The sequence below is a fragment of the Triticum aestivum genome, chromosome 4B (genome assembly GCF_018294505.1).
Source record: "Triticum aestivum cultivar Chinese Spring chromosome 4B, IWGSC CS RefSeq v2.1, whole genome shotgun sequence".
Lineage (NCBI taxonomy): Eukaryota > Viridiplantae > Streptophyta > Magnoliopsida > Poales > Poaceae > Triticum > Triticum aestivum.
Window position 1 is genome coordinate 455,514,732 of NC_057804.1, and position 24,454 is coordinate 455,539,185.

General features: G+C 45.0%; 2 protein-coding genes, 1 long non-coding RNA gene, 3 other non-coding genes and 1 pseudogene across 8 annotated transcripts; 2 read left to right on the forward strand and 5 right to left on the reverse strand.

Moving 5' to 3' along the window:
• Window positions 1-1,724: 1,724 nt before the first annotated feature.
• Window positions 1,725-7,048, forward strand: LOC123092683 (eukaryotic translation initiation factor NCBP-like). The gene is made up of 6 exons (XM_044514504.1): window positions 1,725-2,031; window positions 2,147-2,239; window positions 2,341-2,445; window positions 2,531-2,608; window positions 6,493-6,612; window positions 6,752-7,048. The coding sequence occupies exons 1-6, from the start codon at window positions 1,861-1,863 to the stop codon at window positions 6,881-6,883; spliced, it is 699 nt and encodes a 232-aa protein (XP_044370439.1). The 5' UTR covers window positions 1,725-1,860; the 3' UTR covers window positions 6,884-7,048.
• A 1,481-nt stretch (window positions 7,049-8,529) lies between these two features.
• LOC123092684 (uncharacterized) lies at window positions 8,530-12,146 on the reverse strand. 3 transcript variants are annotated; one of them, XR_006444802.1, is made up of 4 exons: window positions 11,537-12,146; window positions 11,367-11,454; window positions 9,636-10,798; window positions 8,530-9,179 (listed from the first exon to the last, which is right to left on the reverse strand). It is a non-coding gene; the product is annotated as an uncharacterized lncRNA (long non-coding RNA). The 3 variants fall into 3 exon arrangements; XR_006444801.1 differs by lacking the exons at window positions 11,367-11,454; window positions 11,537-12,146 and having other exon boundaries at window positions 8,530-8,932; window positions 9,636-11,360; XR_006444800.1 differs by lacking the exons at window positions 11,367-11,454; window positions 11,537-12,146 and having other exon boundaries at window positions 9,636-11,360.
• Window positions 12,147-15,991: 3,845 nt separating this feature from the next.
• On the forward strand, window positions 15,992-18,204 carry LOC123092685 (uncharacterized). Its single transcript, XM_044514505.1, has 2 exons — window positions 15,992-16,227; window positions 17,474-18,204. Exon 2 carries the CDS (start codon window positions 17,515-17,517, stop codon window positions 18,088-18,090), a length of 576 nt encoding a protein of 191 aa, XP_044370440.1. The 5' UTR covers window positions 15,992-16,227; window positions 17,474-17,514; the 3' UTR covers window positions 18,091-18,204.
• A 632-nt stretch (window positions 18,205-18,836) lies between these two features.
• LOC123095284 (uncharacterized) lies at window positions 18,837-18,907 on the reverse strand (annotated as a pseudogene).
• Window positions 18,908-18,947: 40 nt separating this feature from the next.
• On the reverse strand, window positions 18,948-19,042 carry LOC123095278 (small nucleolar RNA Z103). The gene has a single exon (XR_006446174.1). It is a non-coding gene; the product is annotated as a small nucleolar RNA Z103 (small nucleolar RNA).
• Window positions 19,043-19,106: 64 nt separating this feature from the next.
• Window positions 19,107-19,201, reverse strand: LOC123095276 (small nucleolar RNA Z103). Its single transcript, XR_006446172.1, has one exon. It is a non-coding gene; the product is annotated as a small nucleolar RNA Z103 (small nucleolar RNA).
• Window positions 19,202-19,285: 84 nt separating this feature from the next.
• LOC123095277 (small nucleolar RNA Z103) lies at window positions 19,286-19,384 on the reverse strand. The gene has a single exon (XR_006446173.1). It is a non-coding gene; the product is annotated as a small nucleolar RNA Z103 (small nucleolar RNA).
• Window positions 19,385-24,454: the final 5,070 nt, after the last annotated feature.

Sequence of the window (24,454 nt, forward strand, 5' to 3'; positions counted from 1 at the left end):
ATATTTAACATGATTATCTCTAGGTGCAACCGACCATTTTTAACCCTAGGTACCCCCTGACCCCTATATTAGCTGAAGGGTTTAGGCCGTAGAGGCAAGACTTTTAGACTCATTCATACAATCTCGAGGCAGATCACATGAACTTTGTACTCCATCCACAAAATATAAACAAGAATAGGAGTAGGGTATTATCTCTTCGAGAGGGCTTGAACCTGGGTAAACACCGTGTCCGTATTCTTCATGTTACTATCTAGCCGAGACCACCAGCTCGGGGCCCTTTACCTGAGATCTGCCGGACTTAGCTCCGACAGCGGGCGTGCTCAGGATACCCTGAGCGTCCATAATTGCGCCATCCTGGATCTTCTAGGCTTGCCCAGAGCCTTGGCGGCTTTCTCATGTGCAGCCTCGTCTTCCTTTTGAGCGCGCTCGGCATGGTCGTGGAAGGCTTTCCATGCCTCATCTTGGCCCCGACGGCTCTCGACCAGGGTAGTTCTCTCGGCCGACAAATCAGCTCCCAGTTGATCGATTTCCCGATGCGCCACCTGGAAGAAATCCCTAGCGAATAGATGGGTACCGTTGCTCCCGGTTGCAACATTATAGTTTTTTTGCATTATGTCGTAGTAGCGTGGACGCGGCGGAGCGGGAAGGACAAGTGGGCAATGGTTCCGCTGGCCATGATAGAGAGAACGTTGGACGCGAGCCTCGACAGTGAAGGAGCTATCCCGTCTAAGATGGAAAAAGATGCATGACGCGAGAGGTGAGAGACGAAGGCGAACGATGGGAGAGAGAAAGGAAAGGGATAAGATTGTACCGCCAGAGCACATGTCGTCTTTGGATTGGCTCATTTCCATCGCGTGACGAGGCGCCCGGCAAAAAAAGCTCGGTCAGCCGTAGTGAATCATTTACCATGGTATCATAAAAAAGGGAAAGATTTCAGACCCACACCCACGGAATAGAAGCAGCGCACTTGCTTCCTGGCTGCTAGGGAGGTTTGCGGAGGCCACGGTTGAGGAGCGAGAAGCGATGGTGCAGGCCACGTATGGGCTTTGGCTAGCGAGAAATGAAGCGAAGGATGGGAGGAAGATAGCTGAGGCACACACGATGGCTGATTCAGTTGTGTCGTACATGGCGGAATGGGCTGCACTTCACGAGCGAAAGGCTCCCATGACAAACACGAGGGAGACTCAGTGATGGATAGCTCTGGAGTCAGGCTGGGTCAAAGCGAACGCCGACGGTGCCGTCTGAAGGCATGGCGGCAAAAGTGGCGGCGGTGTCGTCCTGAGAGGCCACCATGGGGACTTCAGAGCGGCGGCTTGCACGTTCAGGGCCGGAGAGGTGGACGCCGAGACGGCGGGCTGATGGCTTGCAGGAGGGCGATCCAACTAGCAGGAGAGATCAATGTACATAAGCTACACCTCGAGACGGATAGCAAAACGGTGGCGAGCATGCTTGCAGACCCGGACAAGAACCTCTCGGCGTCGGGACCGTGTGTTGAGGAGATCAAACAGATGGTGCGTGGCTTCAGCGAGGTGAAAGTGTCGTGGGTACGACGTTCAGCAAACTTCGCTGCTCATAAATTAGCTAAGGTAGGTGTAGGAGAGGAACGCTGTAAGCTTTGGCTTATGGTACCTCTAGACTTTGTACTCGATGTGATCTCAGATGAGATCCCAGACTATTACTAGATAAATAAAGCGGCGGAAGTTACCCTAAAAAAAAAAGCACGGTTCATCCCGATCGAAGAGGACCAAAAAGGCCCAAACCCACTCCCGTCCCCTCGTCACGCGTCTCCCGGACCCTTCCTCGTCTCTCTCTCTCTGAACACCCCACCCAGCCGACCAAATCGCCGCACGAGGGCGCGCCATGGAGCCGGCGGTGGAGAGGAAGGTGCCCGAGCAGGAGGAGCAGCTGCAGCCGTCGCACGCCCGGGCCGAGGACGCGCCGCCCGCCGCCGTCGAGGAGGAGGACGAGGCGGAGGCGGAGGAGAGCGAGCGCCGCAACCGCGAGCTCAAGGCCGGCCTCCATCCCCTCAGGGTAAGACCCGCCCGCCGCCGCTAGATCTAAACCTTTTCCCCGTTTCCCGTTCCAGAAATGCCGGAACCTTTGAATCTCAGAGGAAGCCGGATGTAATAGCCTTTGTTGTCCGCAGCGCAAGCTCGTGCTCTGGTACACCCGCCGGACGCCCGGGACGAGGTCGCAGTCGTACGAGGACAACATCAAAAAGATCGTCGATTTCAGCACTGTACGTGTCTCCGGCACAGCAGATTGTTTCCAGGGTTTTTTCTTACTTCTGTCAGTGGAGCTTACTGATTGATGTTGCTATTTGGAATTGGATGGCTTTAGGTCGAGTCGTTCTGGGTTTGCTACTGCCACCTCGCACGCCCGTCCTCCCTCCCGAGCCCCACGGACCTGCATCTTTTCAAAGAGGGTGTCCGTCCACTCTGGGAGGTATTACTCGCAACAAGCTGTTGTTTTTTCACTCGTGTCTTTGTTTAGTATTGGGAGTAGTGGTTAATGCATTTTGACTGGGCAGGATCCTGCAAATCGGAATGGTGGCAAGTGGATTATACGGTTCAAGAAGGCTGTTTCTGGGCGTTTCTGGGAGGATTTGGTAAATAATCTATTTGTGCTTTCGTTAGGCTGTAAGATTTGGTCATCATACAAACTTCGGTTGTTGTTCTTTAAACCCTCAACTAGGACTTCCCTTGCCTGTGCCACCATGAAATACCACACAGTAGCCTACTTGATTTGTGGAAAATTCTAATTTTTATCATGGGATTCTTAAGTAACCTTTTTATTTTGTTCATGACTGGTCTTTAATTGCATTATAACCATATGGATGTCGTCAGGAGTTAGTGATGGATCAAATATTTCACTGCTCAAGCGAAACAAGAAAATTAGGTCTAGATTTGAAACAGGATAGTCCTTGTTCCGTTTATAGAGTGGAGTTGTTTTTTCCTTCAGAACGGCATTATTCCTCACGAGTCATGACCATAGTCTCTACTATCTTATAAATTGGAGTTAGTAGTGGTGGTGGTGAGTTCACTCCCTGTTAGAGTACGTAATGGGCCTGGGCTGACGGTATAGCCCGTTAGTCTTAGGGTTAATTAGAGATAAGGGTCGCTTGCTTAGGGGTCAAGTAAGCCTTGCTTGGGAGTCAAGTAAACCTCTCAGATGTATCAATCTAATCAAGCAAGAATTAAAAAGGAAATCCCTTCCCTCTTGCCTGGCCGTGGGCAAAAGGCCCCCGGCCGGCCCTCTTGTGCCCTCCTTCTAGCAGCGTCATAACAATTTGGTATCAGCTAGCTTCGGTTCGATCATGTCTTCACCGCCGCCAAGCCCGTCTCTTCCGCTGCCGGTCACCTCGTCGCCTCCGGCGACCACCACGACCGTCGCCCCGCTCCTGCCCGCGCCGGGATCCTCCGTCGTGCCCGCCCCCGCCGTCCTCACCCCGGAGGAGGTGTTCGGGGTGCTGCGGGGCCTAACCCAGGCGGTCCAGGAGATCCACATGTTCTTGGCCGGGTCCTACGGGCTGCCCCCGGCTGCGCCGCCCATCGCCGCCCCCGCGCTGCCGTGGCAGCCGCCGCACCAGGCGGCCTTCGCCGGGCCACTGCAGCTGCCATCCATCGCCACCACCGCCCAGCCCTGGCTGCAGTGGCAGCCGCCGCTCCTAGCGGCCTCCGCCGCGCCCGGCGCTCTGCCGCAGCAGCCGGTGCAGCTGCCCGGCGCGACACCGCAGCAGCCACTGCCGGTCAGCTCCGCCGCCCAGTATGGGATGCCCTACGACGGGACTGCGACGACCTTGTTCCCATCAGCGCCGCCGCCATCCCAGGGCGTCCACATCCATCAGATCAAGTCCCCGCCGGCGCAGTCACCGCTTCCGTCTTGGATCGCTACCCGCCACGTGTCGGCGGCGGTGAGGCTGCAGGCTGCTGCGCGCGGCCTCCTAGCGCGTCGGCGTGTGCGGGAGATGCGTGGTCTGCAGTTGCCGCTCCTCCAAGTTGCCCTTCGCTGCGACCTCGATCTCGTCCGCTGCGTCGGGGATCATGGGCATGCGGTTTCCCCCACGGGCGGCGGGCATGCTGTTTTCCCCGTGGGCAGCGACCTCAAAGTCTGCGATATCGGCGGTTGGGGGGGCGCACCCCTCCTCGACATTCTCCATCGCAAGCCCTCCACTCTTCCCTATGTAGTGCAGACCAACAGCCATACACATGCACTCCTTTTGTCCACGTGGTGTCCATGGGATCCAGGTGGCTGTACATGTGCACGTCCAAAATAAAGCGTCCCAGTCTATTTCAGTTTGAGAGTAATAACACAAGCCGAGATGTAAAAGGCTTGTTTTTAGGTGTTAGGTTTGTGTTGCGTCGAGTCATGGTTATAAGTTGGTTAGGCTGCAGCTCGAGGACAAGCTGCATGTCTAGGTGGGGTGTAGTGTTAGAGTACGTAATGGGCCTGGGCTGACGGTATAGCCCGTTAGTCTTAGGGTTAATTAGAGATAAGGGTCGCTTGCTTAGGGGTCAAGTAAGCCTTGCTTGGGAGTCAAGTAATAAACCTCTCTATATAAGGAGAGGAGATGTATCAATCTAATCAAGCAAGAATTAAGAAGGAAATCCCTTCCCTCTTGCCTGGCCGTGGGCAAAAGGCCCCCGGCCGGCCCTCTCGCGCCCTCCTTCTAGCAGCGTCATAACACTCCCCCACTCCAACCCAATCTCCCTCAGTCATCTAGAACCCATGAGACCCCTCCAATTCGAAAAGAAAAAAAAATAGCTTGCAATGGTGCTCTCGTCGCTGCCGCAGTTATGCAAGTGCAGTGTTGGCTGCTTGATTGAGTTTTGAGTTTCTTCTCTGCAGTGTTGCACGTGCATTGGTTGTTATATACTACTAATCCAATACAACTGACTCATTTTTGTGGTTCCGTAGCAATGCACCGACGTTATGCTATGCCAATAAACGATGGAGACTAGGGCCATGACATGAAAACATGGGATTACCCATGATGGGCCTAGATCTCCCTGCATAAGGCTATCCCCTAAACCAAACAGCCTTGTAGCGCATTGTGGTCTGGCTCCCTGTTACCGTACCAACATAAGCCTGAGATCTAAGGTAGTATTATTGCTATTTCATGTTTACTGTGTGCACTTATGACTTGAAGCAAATGGCTCAGCATAGAAGAAGTTGACGCTGATCCATAAATGAATTAGCAGCCTTCCAAGATGCACTGTTCTGTGGTTACAGTTGACTGCTTTCTTAAGCATGCATGCCATATGCTATAGTTTACAAATTTACACATGTCTACTGAGCCATACTTCTTGATCACCATTTCCTTTTCTTTAATTTTGTATTTTCTTTGTTTGAAGTCCCTTATCTCTAACACTTGATTTAGTGTATAAATATTTAAGTTTGGCAGTCTAGTTTCCCTATCAATATTTTTGAAATTAAGATTGCAAATAATAGCATGCATGCCTCCTATTAGTCGATTTATGCATCACTAGTACAACGGACGCAGTGGGTTTTAAAATTTGGAACAAGATTAGTACCTATGCTATTGTTCCCACAAACAAAACCTTTGGCTCTGTAACCTTGTGAATGTTTGCCTTGAGAAGTGGAGATTCTTTGTTTGTGCTGCATTAAAAACGAAGGGCTATGAGAAACATTTGGATGCATAGATGCCCTCTATGAGTTGGTTGTCACATCCCATCCCACACTCTTCATGTTAATATGCAGTGCCTGTTTAACATCATTTTTGTTTCTTCTTATTTATATGTCTGAGTAGACTTGCGGATATTGCATGAGTACAAGGATACTAATTTTAGAGAGGAAGATATGTGTTGCATTTACTCATAAATTGGTTTTACTAATGAAATGGAAATGGCATAACATGCTTCACCCTTGTGTGTTTTCCTACTGCAACTGTTTGAATTTACTCTCGTTCTGGTCTCCCGCCATGAGCCCCCACATCTAGCTGATTTTACATGCTCTGTTGTACTTGCAACAAGTAGGTTTTCTTAATCATTATTTTCTGCCACTATCTTTTTTTCTCTATCATGCCTGCTTTTCGTTGATGCCACATTCACAGCAAGCTCTTTGATTTTCTTTGCTCATTCACATTTCATTTCCTGCCTTTGTTCTGCTTTTCTCTGCTCTCCTTTCCATTGCTGTGCGGCCAAGGACATGTTTATGCCATGTGTGTTCTTGTTTAGGCAGCCCATTTAGGTTTCCATTTTCTCCTTTCAGCATGGCATGCTTTGCTTTTTATACTTTTTAATGTGGCTGTTCATTCATAGGAGCTATTTCAAACCAAGGCTTGTCTTCCCCTTTTCAATCTATGGGATCACAGTAATTCAGTTACACAGTGCCTCAATAATGATACCTGATTGTCCAAAATGTGTTCTGTAGATTAACAATTTGTATAAGGATTACTTGGATTAAATAGGTCCTGCAGTTGTCCATGGCTTAGATCTTAATTTTTTTCACCCATCCTGTTTATTTGTTCAGGTGCTGGTTCTAGCGGGTGATCAACTTGATTATAGTGATGATGTTTGTGGCATTGTGCTAAGTTGTCGTTTCAATGAAGACATCCTGAGCGTCTGGAATCGGAATGCATCAGACCACCAGGTTTGTGGCATCACCTGATGCTTCTCGACTATTTTGTTTGGATTTGGCTGTGTTATCACCAGTGAGAAGTTTTCTCTCTCTCTCTCTCTCTCTCTCTCTCTCTCTGTTATTCATTCACTCATACTCTTGTGCCTTGCAGGCTGTGATGACATTAAGAGACTCGATTAAGAGGCACTTGAAGCTGCCACACACCTATCTGATGGAGTACAAACCACATGACGCCTCTCTGCGAGACAACTCGTCCTACAGGAACACATGGCTGAGAGGTTAAGCTTTATGTCGTCAAAACTAGTCATGGCCCTCGTTCCGAACTACAGTAAATCCTTGTGGATTTCCAGTTCTGACGTTTCAACCCAGCCATGATGTATGATTACTCTTTGTCATGCTACTATGTACTCTCCAAATTTCAAATGCTGAAGTATCGACTTTTATGATATTCGCCCCTATGCCTGTATTGGTCGACTCGTTTTGGCAACTACTCCGTATTTAGGTGAAGAAACCTCATTCTTGCTCTTTGGATTCTGCTGATAAATATGGCAGAAATGACAAGTACTCCAGGATGATGATTGAATCTGGGGAATGTCTTAACACACGGTTGCGTCTTTCAGACAGCACCGGTACCCTTACCAGCAAAACGAAAATTTAAGCACATATTTTTAATCAGTAGCACAGCAAGAGCAATTCTTACTAGTAAATATGCACGTGCAACGCACGTCTATAATATAGACAATAAGTAGCAAAGTTTATCTGTTAAGTCGGCATTTGTCGATTTGATGATGGGTCATCAATGATGGTATTAGGTGTTCATGTTACAAGATGAGTTTGATCTTGCGACCCCTTCTAGGATGGCTGTCCAAAATCCTTTCCAGAAGTTTAACATGCATAAACCCCAATATAATCTGCCTACATGATTATAAAATTTTGATTAGTCATTTTAATTTGATCACAAGAAAGATAAATAAACATGAATAATTAAATAGCTTTATGTTGTTTCAGCTTAAACACACACATGGTGGGCAGCCTGACCGAAACTGAGACTCACTATACCCATGCCCAATCCCATTAACGTTCCCTTCCTGCGTGCTCTCCTCCATCCCTAGCGAGCTTGGTGCCAGTCATCACGCTGCTGCCAGCAAATTGCTGAAGATATGAGATTTAGGCCATGTTCGGAATCCATCACATCCACTCCGACTCCGCGCAGTTGTGGAGCTCAGTTTAGGCCGCTCCGTAAAAATGAGCTAGAGGCTCGTCCGCTCCGGAGCGGAGTGGAGGGAGCGAAGCCGAACGTGGCCTTAATGAAAATTTAGTGATTTCTCACTGAATGATAAATCAAGTATCACTTCCACTGCTTCTATAGATCAGAACAAAGGCAGATGTTGAATACTCATGCATCTGGACATTCTATTGACTCTCAATTGGCAACAACTAATCTTTAGAAGGAAAAATATATATGGAGAAAGAAAATCATGGGGTTTTGTGCTAGGTCCATTGATATTCTCACTGGCTGGGGCTGCCACAACTTTCTCTGGCTAGCGCAGGATATGTATTGCTTCTTTAGATATTCTGCTTTCTTATGATCAGATGGTCATGGCATATCAGTATATCACCCGTGACTACTCTGTAACTTCAGGTCAGATTGCGTTTCTGTGAACTGGTGGTTGGTAATTGCGCCGTTATTAGCTCCAGATTCTAGCCTAACAATGGAGGCAATGAAGTTAGTTATGAGTATTAGATGGTTGGGACAAATAGCGGCAGTACAAGGTTAGACCCTGCGAATTGACTGACCACCTGCTGCTCCTAGGACCACGTGTTCCCTTGCAATAGAAATAGGCCAATGGCTCCATTGTTCAAATTGGCACGGTTCCTGGCGGCCTTTACGGGAGATTGAGCATGGCAAGAGGACAGTGGTACCTTTTAAATATCAAATGCCAAGTATATTGATCTAGGGGATAAGCTGAAACTATGCTTCCTAGCACAGAGAGAATACACGATCAGCAATGGCAAAAGCTTAGTTCACACATTGCCTGATGCGACCAAAATAAACAATAAACAACTCAGCCTACAAATACACGCATATTGTCTTTGCCCATAGCAGCAAGTTTTCAATGTATTACATGCACCTCACTGCCAACAGCAACCAATGAAAATTGCAAGCAATTTTTTGTTCTAGTTTAATTAGGAGTCGTCCATAAACATTTGTTACTATCCTACCATCCTTGAACTAAGTGGCTGCCGGTGCTGTATGTACGCGCTCATCAATAGAATCAGAGATGGCGCCGGCGATTATCTCATCATGGAGTCCATTGATCAGCGATGTCCCCTATGACAACATCAAAGTACTGAGTGGTACGAAAAAAAGAACAAAATGAATAAAATCCAGTATAATAAAGATGGTACAATAGTTTTTCAGACTCAGTGATATGGAGATGTTACTCAAATTTTCAGATACACTCTGTACAAGGTCAGTGTAGCTCGGATTTTTTTCAATCCATCTCCAAATAAAACAAAACTGCATCCCACGGGGTTGGTCAATATTCTGGTGCAGACTTCACTATCCTGAATGATATCTGAAGTGCGAATAATAAGTTCGTTTATTAAGATGGATAGTTTAAAACCAAAAAAATCACAAACCACTTTATTGTATAATTTATCCATTAAATTAAGATCAGTGCCAAATACATAATTAAACCAAAAATTAATTTAACTACAACCATGCATAGTAATCAGAGCAGATGTTCCCACCCAACCTATCACCCCTGTACATACTACAGACTTCGTCCAAAATTCACACTGCCGAATCACAACCATCCAATACTCTTAGTCTTATACATACTGCATGTATTATATCTTGATTTTGTGAGAGATTGCTAACCAGATAACGATGAGAAAATCAAGTAATCTCAAATTATACATATAACTTACTAAAAGTGTCCACTCCCTAGCCCGTTCAGCATTTTCAACAGAAAGTAATGGAACCACCAACATAAAAAGGGTAAGATTGTGATCAGAAGACTGTAGCTTACCAAGATTATTCTTTTTTTCCTGTCTACAGTGGGGTCCTGAACTTCTGATCATCACGGCTGCAGTACAGACAACAGAGAAGCTTACACTTGATTAGATTTAGAACTGATTACCATTAGCCCGACTGCGTTGTAGGTACCATGTTACCTTGAAGGTACTATGAATAAAATAAATGTCTTACTCTGAAGTCTCGATGAACATAATAAAGATATATGTAGGGAATATAGAGTAACCCAAAAGGAGAACTGATCCAATTGAAAGGGGTCGTGTGAGGAATGAAACAACTCCATTAACACGTCAGACCAGGATAAAACAATCTAACAACAGTCAAATAAATAGACGAGCTGGTATACTTGAATTCCACTGCAGAAACAGGGGTGATTACTTTTCATTCTTATTCCCCAATAGGTATTTTTTTAAGGTGGATCAAATGCACTCCATTGTATTAATCATTAGTCACTGCTGTGTCAGGTTAGTTTTAGCGTTTCAGGCAAAAGATGAGCTCCAAAGAGTTTATTAAATCTGTCTAGCACCCTAGCTAGCATAGGATTACACCACCCATAATTCTTCGCATGGTTTGTGGCACAGGATGGCGCTGTCGCACTCCTGCAATTGACGTGTGGTTAAAGTATGACCAGCAGCTCATTCACTTAAGAAGACAAACAATAATTGGTAGACACCTAGAGGAAATGGAGTGAGAAATGGCTCAGATTAAGCATTTGTATTTGGTTCTGCAATAATAATAACATGGTTAGAACATAAATTACCTAATACTCTGTTGTACGGAATTGTTCTAACTCCATCGACGAATTGGATCTGGGGCAAGTGTCTTATAATGCACAAAGTCTGCCACAAGACTGAGCATCAATTTTATGCCAACAATGTATGGATAAAGTAATCCTTACTTGATACAACTATGAAAAAAAGGTAGTTATACACAGAAGGCTAGAAAAGCTACATCAATTTTGTGTGTAAACAGAGAGTCCTGCAAGTGATGCTCCAATGGGTAGCCAATGGATAAATCTACACCCATGGGGGCACCTTGTGTGGCAGACTTGACAACCTGACAACCTGATGAAAAAGCTAAGGACATAATACCTGGGTGTAGGTTTGTACAATAGTTGAGGTTCAGATCACTCAACTCTGGGGATTTCACATACAAAGCCTGCCATGTGTGAAATTAGTAGTGCATACAAGACTATAGTGAAATTGAAATGCATTTTTGTCTTATTCTCTGAGACCAACAAAAAATACTCCTTTCTTACAGTGATCTAACATTAAATAGTTTTGGAATCATCAGAGCTATTACGATGATATGTGCCTATTTTCCTAAGAACTTTAACAACATAATAAGAAAATTAAATTGTGTTATTAACCAAGTCGCAATCCTGTCTATGAATTATAAAATATCCAAATGAAGAAGCATTGATCAGAATTCAAAATATAGGTACATAATTTATATTCAAATTAAGAAGCATTGATCAGATGAAGGAGCTTTAGCATTGATAGATAAAATATAATTGTCATGTATCTGGCTCACAGCATGCACTTTATATTCCCCGAGTCATGGATAAAATAAAATCAAGGAATTTGACCAGCATTCACAAGACCAAAAATAATAATTTAGTCCATGAATTCAGTTGGTCTCCTCGGGCAAACAAGATGAGAATGGAAGAATAAATCAATGGATTTGGTCCAATCCAATCGAACAGAGGGGGTTTGGAGCAGCGTACCTTGATGGGTTGAAGCCCTCCATGGCCTGCACACCATCAATCACTTGCAGGAATTCCTCAAATCAATGAAAATGGCGGCCTGCTGCTACTGCTGAAACAACAGGACCAAGCAGTTAGCCTAGTAAATAGTAAATCCAAGAGTGGGGAGAGGATAGATGAGATGCACGCACAAGGGTTGGACCTCCGTCCATGGCGTCCGTGGCTCGGTGGATGTGGCATCCGTCCATGTCGTGTTGAAGTAGAGCAGCCATGGAGGAAGCTGGACAGGAAGGGAGAGGTCGCCGGTTGGGGCCGCTTGGGGGGGGGGGGGGGGGGGGGGGAGCTCGGTGGCCCTGGACAAGTAGCTCCAGCCGGCGGCGGTCCTCTGCTTCTCGCGGAAGCCCGGCCACGGTGGCTCCTCCGAAGAGGAGACGAGCCGTGTTATCTGGGCGCCACCGTCGCTTGGGGTGTAGAAGGCGTCGGTGGCAGCGCCTGCTGTTGCGCAGTTGTCGAGATGGAGGTGGATCCGGCGCTGGGAGCAGAGGAGCTCGACGACGGCGGCAATGGCGGATCTGGGCGTGCCATGGCAGCCGCCTGACGTGCTCTCGGGAGCGGTGGATCTCCCTCTTTACTCGGGTCTTGTCATGCCTAGTGATGAGTGGAGGGGAGGAGGAGAGGAGAGGAGAGGGGAGGGTGGGGGTGGCCATGGCCGGCGGCGAGTTCGTCTGAGCGGCGGCGATGCGGAAGGGGATGGGGATGGGGAGGTTGGGTTGGCGGCGGGGGAGGGGGGCGTGAAGGGGCCGCCGGCGAGGATGAGAGGGGGGGGGGGGGGGGCGGCGACGGCGGCCGAGAAGGGCGTGGGTGAGCAGCGGGCGGCGTGGGGCGGCGGCGGCCGAGAAGGGCGTGGGTGGCGGGGCGTGGTGGAGAGGTTAGCGAGGGAGAGAGAGAGGCGTGCGAGAGAGAGGGGCGAGTGGTGGGGTACCGCGTTTGGTTAGCGATGGGGATTTTGTTAACGATGCAGATGTTTTAGGCAATGGCATGGTGGGTAATTAAAACGTAAAACGTGTTTAGTATGCTTGAGGGATGTAGACCATCAGATTGCATCTTTCGATGGATAGAATGATCTAGTTCTCCGCCATCTCTTTTTTTTATAGTGATAGTAGATAAATAAAGATTTGTGATATAAGAGGGTCCTGCAAAGAATTACATTTTGTTAGGGCAAGACCAAACCTTCAAGCATTTTTAATCTCTATTCCTAATGGAGCAGTTGGTGAATAGTCTTCACGGTTTATTTTTGCTGTTTTTTTCCGTCTCTCCTCCCACCACCCCTCCCATCCTGGTCCATCGGTTTATTTTTCTATCCACTCTTTATTACTACCAGGACTTTCCTAACGTATAACAAATCATAGATCTAACTTTCTTAAATTATTCATATCAATCGATTCCTTTTATTGGTTCAATTTATCTTAGGAAACAAATAATAAATTTTTAAGAAATAAATAATAGATTTGAATCTAACTTTCCTAACTTATCTAAATCAATCGATTTTTCTCATTAGTGAAATTTGTTTTAGGAAACAAATAACAGACACGTCACAAATTTTCCTCCCAATAAATAGTTTCTTAACATTTGCAAACTTTTCTAATCAGACACGTCACAAACGGGCAGGTACTAATATCATGTTACCAAACAATAAGACCCCATTTGCATAGAAATCAGTTCAAAATCCTAACTTTCCTAATTTTTTACCTTTCCTTGATAACATCCAATATTTCCTATGTTTTCCATCTATTGAAGGAAATCACCCCTTCATCGATATTAGCATTTTTTTGGAATGAGATCTCCGGATTATGATTTTTTTTGCGATTCTTTCCAAATGTGACCTCTCCTTCCGCTCCGGCTCCTGCTCGCATAATCACCTCCACCACAGCCAGCTGACGCCACCCTAGACCTCTTGCCTCTCCACACCTTCTCCGCCACCTCCTCCTCGTACTTCATTGACAATCCCTCCGCCACGTTTGTCCACGGCGGTGTCGAGGGCATGGCGCAACAGCATACCAGTGGTAGAGCAGCGCATAGCAGCAGGAAGAAGCACGCATCAGGCAAGGCGAGCGGCCGACGGTGGAGGGCAGAGATGCGGCCGGCGTGGCTGAGGGGGCGGTCGGCAGAAGATGGCCGCGATAGGAGGCGGCGCGAAGCAGGGGCACGACAGTGGGGCGAGCGAAGGGATAGACGGCAGCAGACGGGGTGAGCGCAGCCAGCGAGAGTGTGACGTGCGGCCAGGGTGTGCATCGCGCGGGGCAAAGTGGTGCGGTGGCTGTGGCGAGCGTGATGGCAACGGCGGGCGCGACGGACGCGGTGTGGCATGTGCGTGGGCATGGAGAGCCAGAGAGGGAGTGGCCCCACGAGCGCGGAAGAAGAACTGAAGGCTCGGGCATGGGCGCGCATAGGAGCGGGCATGTGCCACGGGGTCAATCCGAGGAGCTCAGTGGCTACCCCTGCAATGGCCATGGCGGACGACAGTTCTCGGCCACGGCGAAATACCTAACGAGAGGGGAAACTGGGGGAAAGGCAAGAGGAGATCACGGCGGTGTCAATGGCACCCTAGGGGAAGACAGGGGAGCTCGGGGCGGCGCGGATCAAACGACAATGTCGTGGTGGCCGAAGGTTGAGGAAGACGGCAACGACGTCAATCTGGGGGTGCTGGACTTGATCTCGTTGGCGCAGACGAAGTAGCGGAGGCATTCGGAGCTCCTCGACAAGCTCCTAGCCAGCAGGGAGGGCAGTGGCCGTGTGGACGGGGTCGGTCATGATGGTCGTGGCATCTGACTTCGTCCAGATCATCGGGATCGAGCGAGCGAGGAGGAGAAGTGGATCTGGGAGGGGGCGTCAAGGAGGAGTGAGGCCATGGGGGCAGGGGAGGCAGGGCGTCACCCTTATCCATTCCCCTTCGATGCCGGGGAGGTGGTCGGGCGGGAGCCCGACTCTGTAGCGACGGGCTCGGGGAACAGGAGAAGACGACCGTGCGGGGATTGGACCACTGGGCCGGTTCGGTGGCAAGGCCCTGGGGTAGGGGGAATCCCCTTTTTCATCGTCCTTTTGGTTTTTAATGTATTCTTATATGTTTCTCCTTTTTAACATTGTTTTCTATTTATTCTTAGATCAACTAAATGGATTTTGTTAATTGTGAAACTATGCACACAATTCGAGCACAATATTTTTAGGTGGCACGAAAAGTTTGGGGCCAAGAGGAAATACATAAAATTAGGTTTATATTTAATTAGTTATTTTAACTACTGTTTGACCTCTTATTAATTTGACAATATTTAATTTTTGGGTCAAATAATGTTGGGCTCAACATGTCAAAGATTAGTGGAATTTATAGAATATGGTGCATTTTAGTTTTACTATTTGATGAAATAATTTATTTGACTTTATTTTATATTTGAATTGGGCTTTGATTTTTATCAAGTGGCAGTTTGTCTTAGCAAGCCTGATGACATGACATCATTAGGGGGAGGTCACTGTAGCTAACGACTTGAGGTGTTACATAATCTTCCCATTTCTAAAATTTCATTGTTAAATGATTGGAGAATATATCACACTATCTATTAGTTCAGTCAAGCTCACCACAAGTCCACACGTTATTGCCAATTGAGTAAGTCTTATTGACGGGGAGAATAGGCTATGTGTGTGCGTTAGAGAGAGAGAGAGGGAGGAAGAGGGGGGGGGGGGAGAGAGTGTGTGTGAGGATTTGATGATAAAAAAGTCGTCAATATCGTAATATTGAACTCTTAAAGTTAATGTGCCCCCGTTGCAACACACATGCGTTCTTCTAGTAGATCTAAGGCCCCAAACCCCACCTTCAACAGATGATGTAGATGCAAAAAAAGATATCTTCACCTCGGGTAGATGTAAAATTGGCGGTTGCGCGCCAATTGCTTGACCACCTTTAGTTTCGTTTTGCTTGCTTGACGGCTGCCCGCCTCAGCCGTCACCGCCCCCCGCCCGTCCATCTTTGACCCGCTGCGACCCCGCCTGCCTATCCCCGCTGTAGTGACGGCCGACGCCGATTCGATTTGGAGATTTGTCGGACCCGCGACCATCGACGGCGTGGTCGTGGATGCGCGAGTGCTTCTGCTAGCCGTGACCCGCCGTCGGAGCTATACAGCCGCGTGACTATTGACCAATTTTACATCTCCAATTTGCATCATCTATTGGAGTTGCATTTTTACATCATCAATATACAACATCTGTTGAAGTTGCCCCTTTACTGGAGACGTAAAATAGACTTTTTAGAGATGTAAATTTAAATTTGCATCAACTATTGGAGATACTCTATGTGTTTGACAGCCAAGTATTTTTGAGTATTTCTAGAATATCGCGTTTTTTAGAAACCATAGTTTTGTTAACTACGATGTATTTGGCACAATAGCTTATAAACCACAATATTTTTGAAAGGCCTCTTGACGTCTTTTTCTAAACCAAAGTTATAAAACTGTGGTTTTAAAAAATAGAATATTCATCACCCAAACATTGGAATGTTGAGGTTTTACATTATCACGGTTAAAAATACTGTGCTGCCAAATTAGGCAATACAGGATTAGCAGTCAAAATTTAAAATAAAAAAATTCTATCACCAGGGGGCAAACCTGGCCAAATGGCCCGGCCCGGCCCGGCACCGCACGGCCTGGGTTAAACGGGCCAGGCACGGCTCTGTGCTTTTACCCCCGAACCCCTCTTGCCCTCCCTCCCGCCTCCGTCTCCCCCCCGCACTCCATCGCCTCGCCGCCGTTCCCCGCAACCCCCTGTCGACCCAATCTCACATCACCCGACGCCTCGTCCTCTCCAGATCTTACGCCCGCCCGCCCGCCCGCCCGAGGTGAGCACTTGTACATCCCGATTGGAGTTCCGATTGGTTGGTAGGCGCTGGTTCGTAGGTCTCGGATCCAGCGTGGTCTCCCTCCGGAGTTGCTCGTTCCGATTGTGGTTGGTAGGCGCGGCGCGGCGCGGGTTCATAGGTCTCGGATCCAGCGCCGTCTTGTATCCTATTCTATTCGTATGAGGAACCTCGACTAGGATAGGATTTAATTAGGGTTTGTTTGTTTGGTAACACCACCTAGGCAGGGTTTGATTATCCGTAATAAGGAATCAATCTGACGTTTTAGTTAGGGTTTGCTTGGTTTCTCAAATGGTGTATGAATGAATTCTTCAACTGTGCCTGTCGCGATTTTGGGCGGGGCAAAATTGGAGGCATTTTGTGGATGAAAGATTGGGGGAAATGCTAGATCCACTCGAAACCGAGCAAATCCATGGATCAAAATCAACAAAACTTCATCATACCAACAAATCACAAAAAAAATTGGTTGGTGGGGAAATTTCGAATTAGGACGAAAAACAACAAAATCAAGCTAGAAAACGAATATTAATTTGGATGGAATTCATGCTATGTTGTTCGATTTCAGTGTATTAATTTTTTTATCAACTATTTGGAATTCATGTTCTAGCTCTGTTTGGATAAGTAACAATATTTTTTGGGATCCTAAAATATTTATGCACAGCACTTAACCTGCAGCTGCTGATTAATGTTGTAGTCATATGTGCTGCTTTCCAGGTATTTGGTTATCGTTTTTGTTTATTTATTATATGTGATACTAATATTTGCCAATGATGATGTATCTTTTGCCAACCAATCTCTAGTCTTCTTCTTGAGGACTGTAAATGCTGGTTTGGTTTTCTGTGCTCACTATGCCCTTGCACATGGGATGCAATTTTTTATTAGCAATTATTTCCCAGCTGTTTAGTTTATTGTTTCCTTTGATGGCGAGGCATTAATTCTGGAGATGCAATTTTCTTGCTCACAGTAATACAATGAATGATGGGATCTCTATGTATTTTGAACCAAATTGTATTCCCTCTGTTAATTATTTTTCTGTTTTGGGTGATCGAGTGTATTCATTTATTTTGTTTAGTTGCCTATCAGTATACATGGTTGAATTGCTTTCACTTCATATTAATAACTATTATGTCGCACAATGCAAATATGATGCTGTCCTAACTAATTAAGTAGAAGCTTGGTGCTGTATGGTCTCTTCCTGACTTTAAATCCTCTGTTTGTGCTGTACCAGCTGGTAGCAGCAACTGTTCTGCTGCAGTCCGCCAAAAGGAAATGGTGCTCTACACAATCAACTCCCATGCCCAAATCCAAGACCTGCAGGCCCACTCCGATGAGCTGGGCCACTCCAATAATCCCATGCTTGTGAAGCTTGTCTCTCTGGAGTCGGTGCGCATAGCGCGCGAGTCGTATGCACTCCTCCGCCCGCTGATCATGGACGTGATGTTCTGGCCATGCCCGGAGATGGAAATCCTCTTGGTCGTGGCAGGCTTGTCGCTGGAAATCCAAATGCTCGAGCGTGATGTGTTACCCAAGCTCATGGTTCAGGAGGCCAAGCTGGAACGGGGCGCCCTGCAAGCCCTCCTACTCATGAAGAACTCAGCAATTGCGCTCTCACATCTGAGGAAGTGCTTTAAGTTAGCCTTGGGCGTATTGGCCGAGGAGGATCTGGTCTCACCCCGAGTCGAAAAGCTGAGCATAATGCTAGAGGATACTGCTGTTCATGTACTTGAAGGTAATTGCAACATGCTTCAGGAGTCTGTCCCGTTGCTGGTCCAGCAGGTCACCCATGTGTTGGAGACCCCGGTTTGTTTCTCTGATCCTGATGAGTGGAAGAGTGATGATGAGTAGACTTATCAGCCAGCTCGAGGCTGTTGTGATGAGTATTTCTTAGGGGGTGGCAAACAGTTTAGAACCAACCCTTTATGTTTGGATGTGTTATTAATGGATTTTAAGTGATATGTATCTTGGGTAGTGTTTTCTCATTCATATGAATCATCATCACATCACAAAAGAAAAGAATGAAAGAAAATGCTTCAGTGCATGTAACGACATGAACCAATATCCGGTGGACGAATTGATATCACCAGAATACTCTAAGATAATCCTTCTGTTGCAAAATAATTATTCATGGAAATATAATTACATGTCACATGTATTTGATATTGTAGAGTTTAAAACTACTGTGCATAAAATTTGAGTGCAGAATCACTGTGCGTACAATTCCTGTATCCAAACCAGAATGGATGCAAACCCAAATAAACTAATTTAGCACACCCACTTTAAGTAAAATAGACCTGAATGGATGCAAACCCAAATAAACTGATTTAGCACACCCACTTAAGGAAAATAGATTCCATCAATCCATCATTTCGTACAGATTTGAGGTTCACCCCTGAGATTTTTCGATCGAGAAGAAAGCAACCCATACCAAGTATGGAAACCAAAGGAGCCTCACAACACGTTGCAGTTTCTGAATTTAGTCAATTTTAAGTAAATTTTTATTGTTGATGACTCATTATGTAGATCAAAGCATGAGATCGAGAACTCTCATCAACTGTAGCGAAGACACAAAATCAAGTGAATAGGATTACAGTTTGGAGGCTCCTTTGTTTTCCATTAAGTATAATCATAGTCGATCATTTGGGGAAAGGATCCTCAATTCCATTAAGAGAAAATTTAGTTTGGGGAAAATAATAATAAAGTGGATGGATCAGATTTCTGGCTTGGAATCCTGATGGGATTACATTTGCGCATAGTATAATCATAGTCGATCATTTGGGGAAAGGATCCTCATACCCATCTAAATCTTGAACAATAATAACAATAAACAAAATCAAAGAACAAGAATACAATATAGAAGAACCATGGATCAGATTTCTGGCTTGGAATCCTGATGGGATTACAGTTGCGCACAGTATAATCATAGTCGATCATATGGGGAAAGGATCCTCACTTCCATTCTATTAATTTTCACGATGAAACAAATCAGAAAAAAAAAATACAAGAACAGGAGACAAAAGAAGCGCGTAGATGGTACGACGAGATGGATCAGAATTCTGGCTTGGAATCCTCTGATAAAGGATTGCATTTGCGCACAGTGTAATCATGGTCGATCAGCTGGGGAAAGGATCCTCACTTACATCTACATCCAGAACGCAAACTCAACACAGAAGCAAGATCAAATCTGACGGGGGATGCATCACACAAACGAAACGAATCGAATTGCCAAGAAGATAGCACCAGTAGAGACATAGATAAAAAAGCTAAAGGATCTACGAAGAGCAGGAACGGAGGGCGAGAACCGAGCGGCCGTGGAAGACGACAGAGGACCATGGGAGGTTGGAGGACTGCGCTATATATTGGGGGCTGTGGGCACAGAATCGTAAACCCTAGCTCGCATCGCATCGAACGGGGGAGGATTCGCCGCGTCTGCGGGTTGGATTAGGTTGCGTTCCCTCCTGCGACTACCCGACGACTACTCTCGCCCCTCCCATGCCATGGAGGCCAAGGACCAGAGGGGAAACCCTTCTCCCACCTAGGGAGAAGGGCAAGGAAGAAGAAGAAGGAGGGGGGCTCTCCCCCCCTCGCTTCCGATGGCGCCGGAACGCCGCCGGGGGCCATCATCATCACCGCAATCGTCACCAACACCTATGCCATCTTCACCAACATCTCCATCACTTTCCCCCCTTTATCTACAGCGGTCCACTCTCCCGCAACCCGCTGTACCCTCTACTTGAACATGGTGCTTTATGCTTCATATTATTATCCAATGATGTATTGCCATCCTATGATGTCTGAGTAGATTTTCGTTGTCCTATCAGTGGTTGATGAATTGCTATGATTGATTTAATTTGCTTGTGGTTATGTTGTTGTCCTTTGGTGCCCATCATATGAGCGCGCGCGTGGATCACACCATAGGGTTAGTTGTATGTTGATAGGACTATGTATTGGAGGGCAAGAGTGACAGAAGCTTCAATCTAGCATAAAAATTGATGCATACGAGATTGAAGGGGGACCAATATAACTTAATGCTATGATTGGGTTTTACCTTAATGAACGTTAGTAGTTGCGGATGCTTGCTAATAGTTACAATCATAAGTGCATAGAATTCCAATTCAGGGATGACATGCTAGCAGTGGCCTCTCCCACATAAAACTTGCTATCGGTCTAGTAAAGTAGTCAATTGCTTAGGGACAATTTTGCAACTCCTACCACCACTTTTCCACACTCGCTATATTTACTTTATTGTGTCTTTATCTAAACAACCCCTAGTTTTTATTTACGCGCTCTTTATATTCTTGCAAACCTATCCAAAAACACCTACAAAGTATTTCTAGTTTCATACTTGTTCTAGGTAAAGCGAACGTTAAGCGTGCGTAGAGTTATATTGGTGGTCGATAGAACTTGAGGGAATATTTTTTCTACCTTTAGCTCTTCGTTGGGTTCGACACTCTTACTTATCGAAAGAGGCTACAATTTGATCCCCTATACTTGTGGGTTATCAAGACCTTTTTCTGGCGTCGTTGCCGGGAAGTCATAGTGTGGGGTGAATATTCTCGTGTGTGCTTGTTTGCTTTATCACTAAGTAATTTTTATTTGTTGTTCTTAGTTGTTTTCTATCTTTACTTATGGGTAGGAAACGCAAAATACCAAAAAAATTAGTTGTACCTACTGAACCAATGGTTGAAGAACCACTCAAAATCTATCACACTCCCTGAAGCTTATTACTTGGATCATCTCCGATATCTATGTGCTCGTGCTAAAACCCCAACTAGCTTAGTTGAGGGTAAATCTTTAGATGAGCATGCTTGTTATGTGCGACACCGCATATCTGAAAAAGTGAAACAGTTACTGGATCAAATTCATCGTTTGCAATGTTATGCTTGGAATTTATGCGAAATATATGATATTACTTGTTGTTCTGAAGACCCTAAGAAACATCTTCCCTACCAATGTTTGTTTAGTGATAACGGAATCGTATCTTCTTATGCTAAGGGTGTTTTATAATTACTATGATGTTCAACAAATTGAAGAATTTGTTGCTTTTAAGGGTGCTTATGAAATTGCTTCTTTGATTGAAAAGTATGATGCTACTCTTTACAAGTCTGAAAATTTTGCCATACTTGAATATTGTTATGATAATTATGCTTCTAATGCCTATGTTAAACCATATATTGAGGACTTCTCCGTTGTCCAGGAAGAGACTAATATTTTGCAGGAGTCTATGGAAGAAGAAATTGATGAAACTGTGAGCTCATTGGATGAAAAAGATGAGGAGGAGAGCGAAGAACAAAAGGAGGAAGAGCGGATTAGCTACCCGTGCCCACCTTCTAATGAGAGTAACTCTTTAACTCATACATTGTTTAATTTCCCTTCATGCTTACCGAAGGATGATTGCTATGATGACTGTTATGACCCCGTTGATTCTCCTGAAATATCCCTTTCTGATGATGCTTGCTATGCTTGTGGCCAAGATGCCAATATGAACTATGCTTATGGAGATGAACTTGCTATAGTTCTTTATATTAAACATGAAATTGTTGCTATTGCACCCATGCATGATAGTCCTATTATCTTTTTGAATTCTCCCGACTACACTATATCGGAGAAGTTTGCTTTTATTAAGGATTATATTAATGGGTTGCCTTTTACCGTTGCACATGATGATTTTGATGAATATAATATGCATGTGCTTGCTGCTCCTACTTACAATTATTATGAGAGAGGAACTATATCTCCAACTCTCTATGTTTCCAACACGATAAAATTGCAAGAAACTATTTATACTATACATTGGCCTTTACTTTGTGTGCATTGATTGTTCTTTTATGCCATCCCGATGCATAGGAAGAGAGTTAGACTTTGTTATTACATGATATATGTTACTTTGTGCTCACTACTAAATCACAAACCATTGTTAATTAAAATTGGCTTTGATATACCTTGGGATCCGGGTGGATTCACTACTTAAGCACTATATGCCTAGCTTAATGGCTTTAAAGAAAGCGCTGCCAGGGAGACAACCCGAAAGTTTTAGAGAGTCATTTATTTCTGTTGAGTGCTTTTATATAGTTTAAAAACAAAAAAAAATAAAGAGGGGAACCCAAAACTTTTCAAAAAGTAAAGTGAAAGTGAGATAGACGAGCATTGTGAAAGTGGGGGACGTCCTTAAACTTGTTCAAGCCCATGAAAACTTTGTGAATCTTAATTACAGAAACTTTTCAATAAAAATAATTATCCCCTTGTAAAATTCCATTGTATTACAAAAATAATGTGCCAAGGTTTGTCTTTAGGATGTTTACAATGCTTGTTGGTTTATGCGGTGCAGGACAGAAACTTTGGCTGTAGTGCACGATTTTACATTTTTTACTGGAACGTCAAATGGTCCTGATTCTTTTTGCACTGTCTTTCTATACAAATTGTTTATTTTTCCTAATTTTGGCAAAAAAAATTAAAGTATCAAAAGTATGGTGAATGCCCCCAGTACCATCATCTCACTAGCTCATTTGTGAGGAGGTTTGAATTTTCATCTTCACGTAATTCTCCAACTGTCATGTTTGATCTTTATGAAAAATCTTATACCATGAACTTAGAGGATTTTACTTCTGCTTGCAAACTTCCACAATGGGGTAGTGTTAGTGATCCCCGTAAATCTGAATATAGAGATTTTCTTGCTGGTATAACCGTAAGGGAATCTAGAGATATAGCACAAGCTACCATAGGGAGCATTCACTTTCCTGCTATACATTATTTTGCTCTCTTCATAGGTAGGTGCATAAATGGTAAAGATGAAGCATGTCATATGTGTGTGCCTGGCCTTAGCATTCTTAGGAGTGCCGTGTTAGGAGACCAATCTTATAATTTGGGAGCCATTGTTGCACGTAGGTTGCATCATAATAGATTTAATGGAGATTTCTTTGGAGGAATTTACGCAACCCGCTTAGCTGATTTTCTTGATGTGGATGTTCGTGAGGATGATATGGAGTTGCCTCCTACTTATTTAGACTATAATTCTATGGTCTACCACCAGTTTGTCGAGAGGAATGAATCACCTCTCTAGTATCGACTAATCTTTGACAAACGGCGTGCTGTCTGTATTACTCCCTGCTCCTGCCTTATTTGATTATCAGGCAAAAGGAAGATATGTTATTACCAGAGAGGAGGCGGATGAGTACGAGAGGAGGGCGGAGGCAGCTCGACACCACGCTGTAGCTCAGGAGGTGATAGCCTCTGCATCTCAGTACGACCCCAGCTACACCTACGGGTATCTGCCAGGTCATCCCTGGCAATGAACCAACTTAGGCCAAAAGCCTAAGCTTGGGGGAGTATGTATTTCCCATCGACATTACATTTATGTTCACACACTCATTGCTAGATGTCGGTGCTCATACTCGTTCACTGTAATATCCATGCTAGTTTGTTTTCTTTTTTGCTTTCTTCTTGTGTGTTTGATAAACTTTAAGAAAAACCAAAAAAATTATTAGTAGTTAGTTTACTTTTCTTGCCGTAGTAGTAATAATTAAAAAGAAAACCCAAAAATATTTCATGTTCTTCTTTTGCTTGTTGGGAGCTTTCCCGTGTAAATAGTTTTTATTTCTTTTCTTTTTTTGGGGGGTCGATAGGAGAAGACCATGATTAAATTATTGAAGTGGCTCTTATATGCATTATTGTTGATTTAACCAAGAGCCCATATTGCCTTGTCTTCTCCTATTTATTGAATGCTCATAGATTCCATCTTAGTCCAATGCACGTGCACTCCTATTATTATTCACTTCGTTCGGTCGTGCAAGTGAAAGGCAATTATGATGATATATGATGGACTGACTGAGATGAGAAAAGCTGGTATGAACTCGACCTCTTTTATTTTTGCAAATATGATGAGTCATCGTTCTTGATTCAGCTTATTATGAATAAACATGTTTGCAATGACAATTAGAGATCATAGTTGCTCGTGCCATGCTTGATTAACTATGAGTTATAATGGTTTACCTTGCGTGCTAACATGCTATTAAAATGGTTATGATGTGGTATGATGGGGTGGTATCCTTCTTTGAATGATTTAAGTGACTCGACTTGGCACATGTTCACACATGTAGTTGAAACAAATCAACATAGCCTTCACGATATTTATGTTCATGGTGGATTATATCCTACTCATGCTTGCATCCAATGTTTATTAATTTTAATGCATGTTCATGACTGTTGTCGCTCT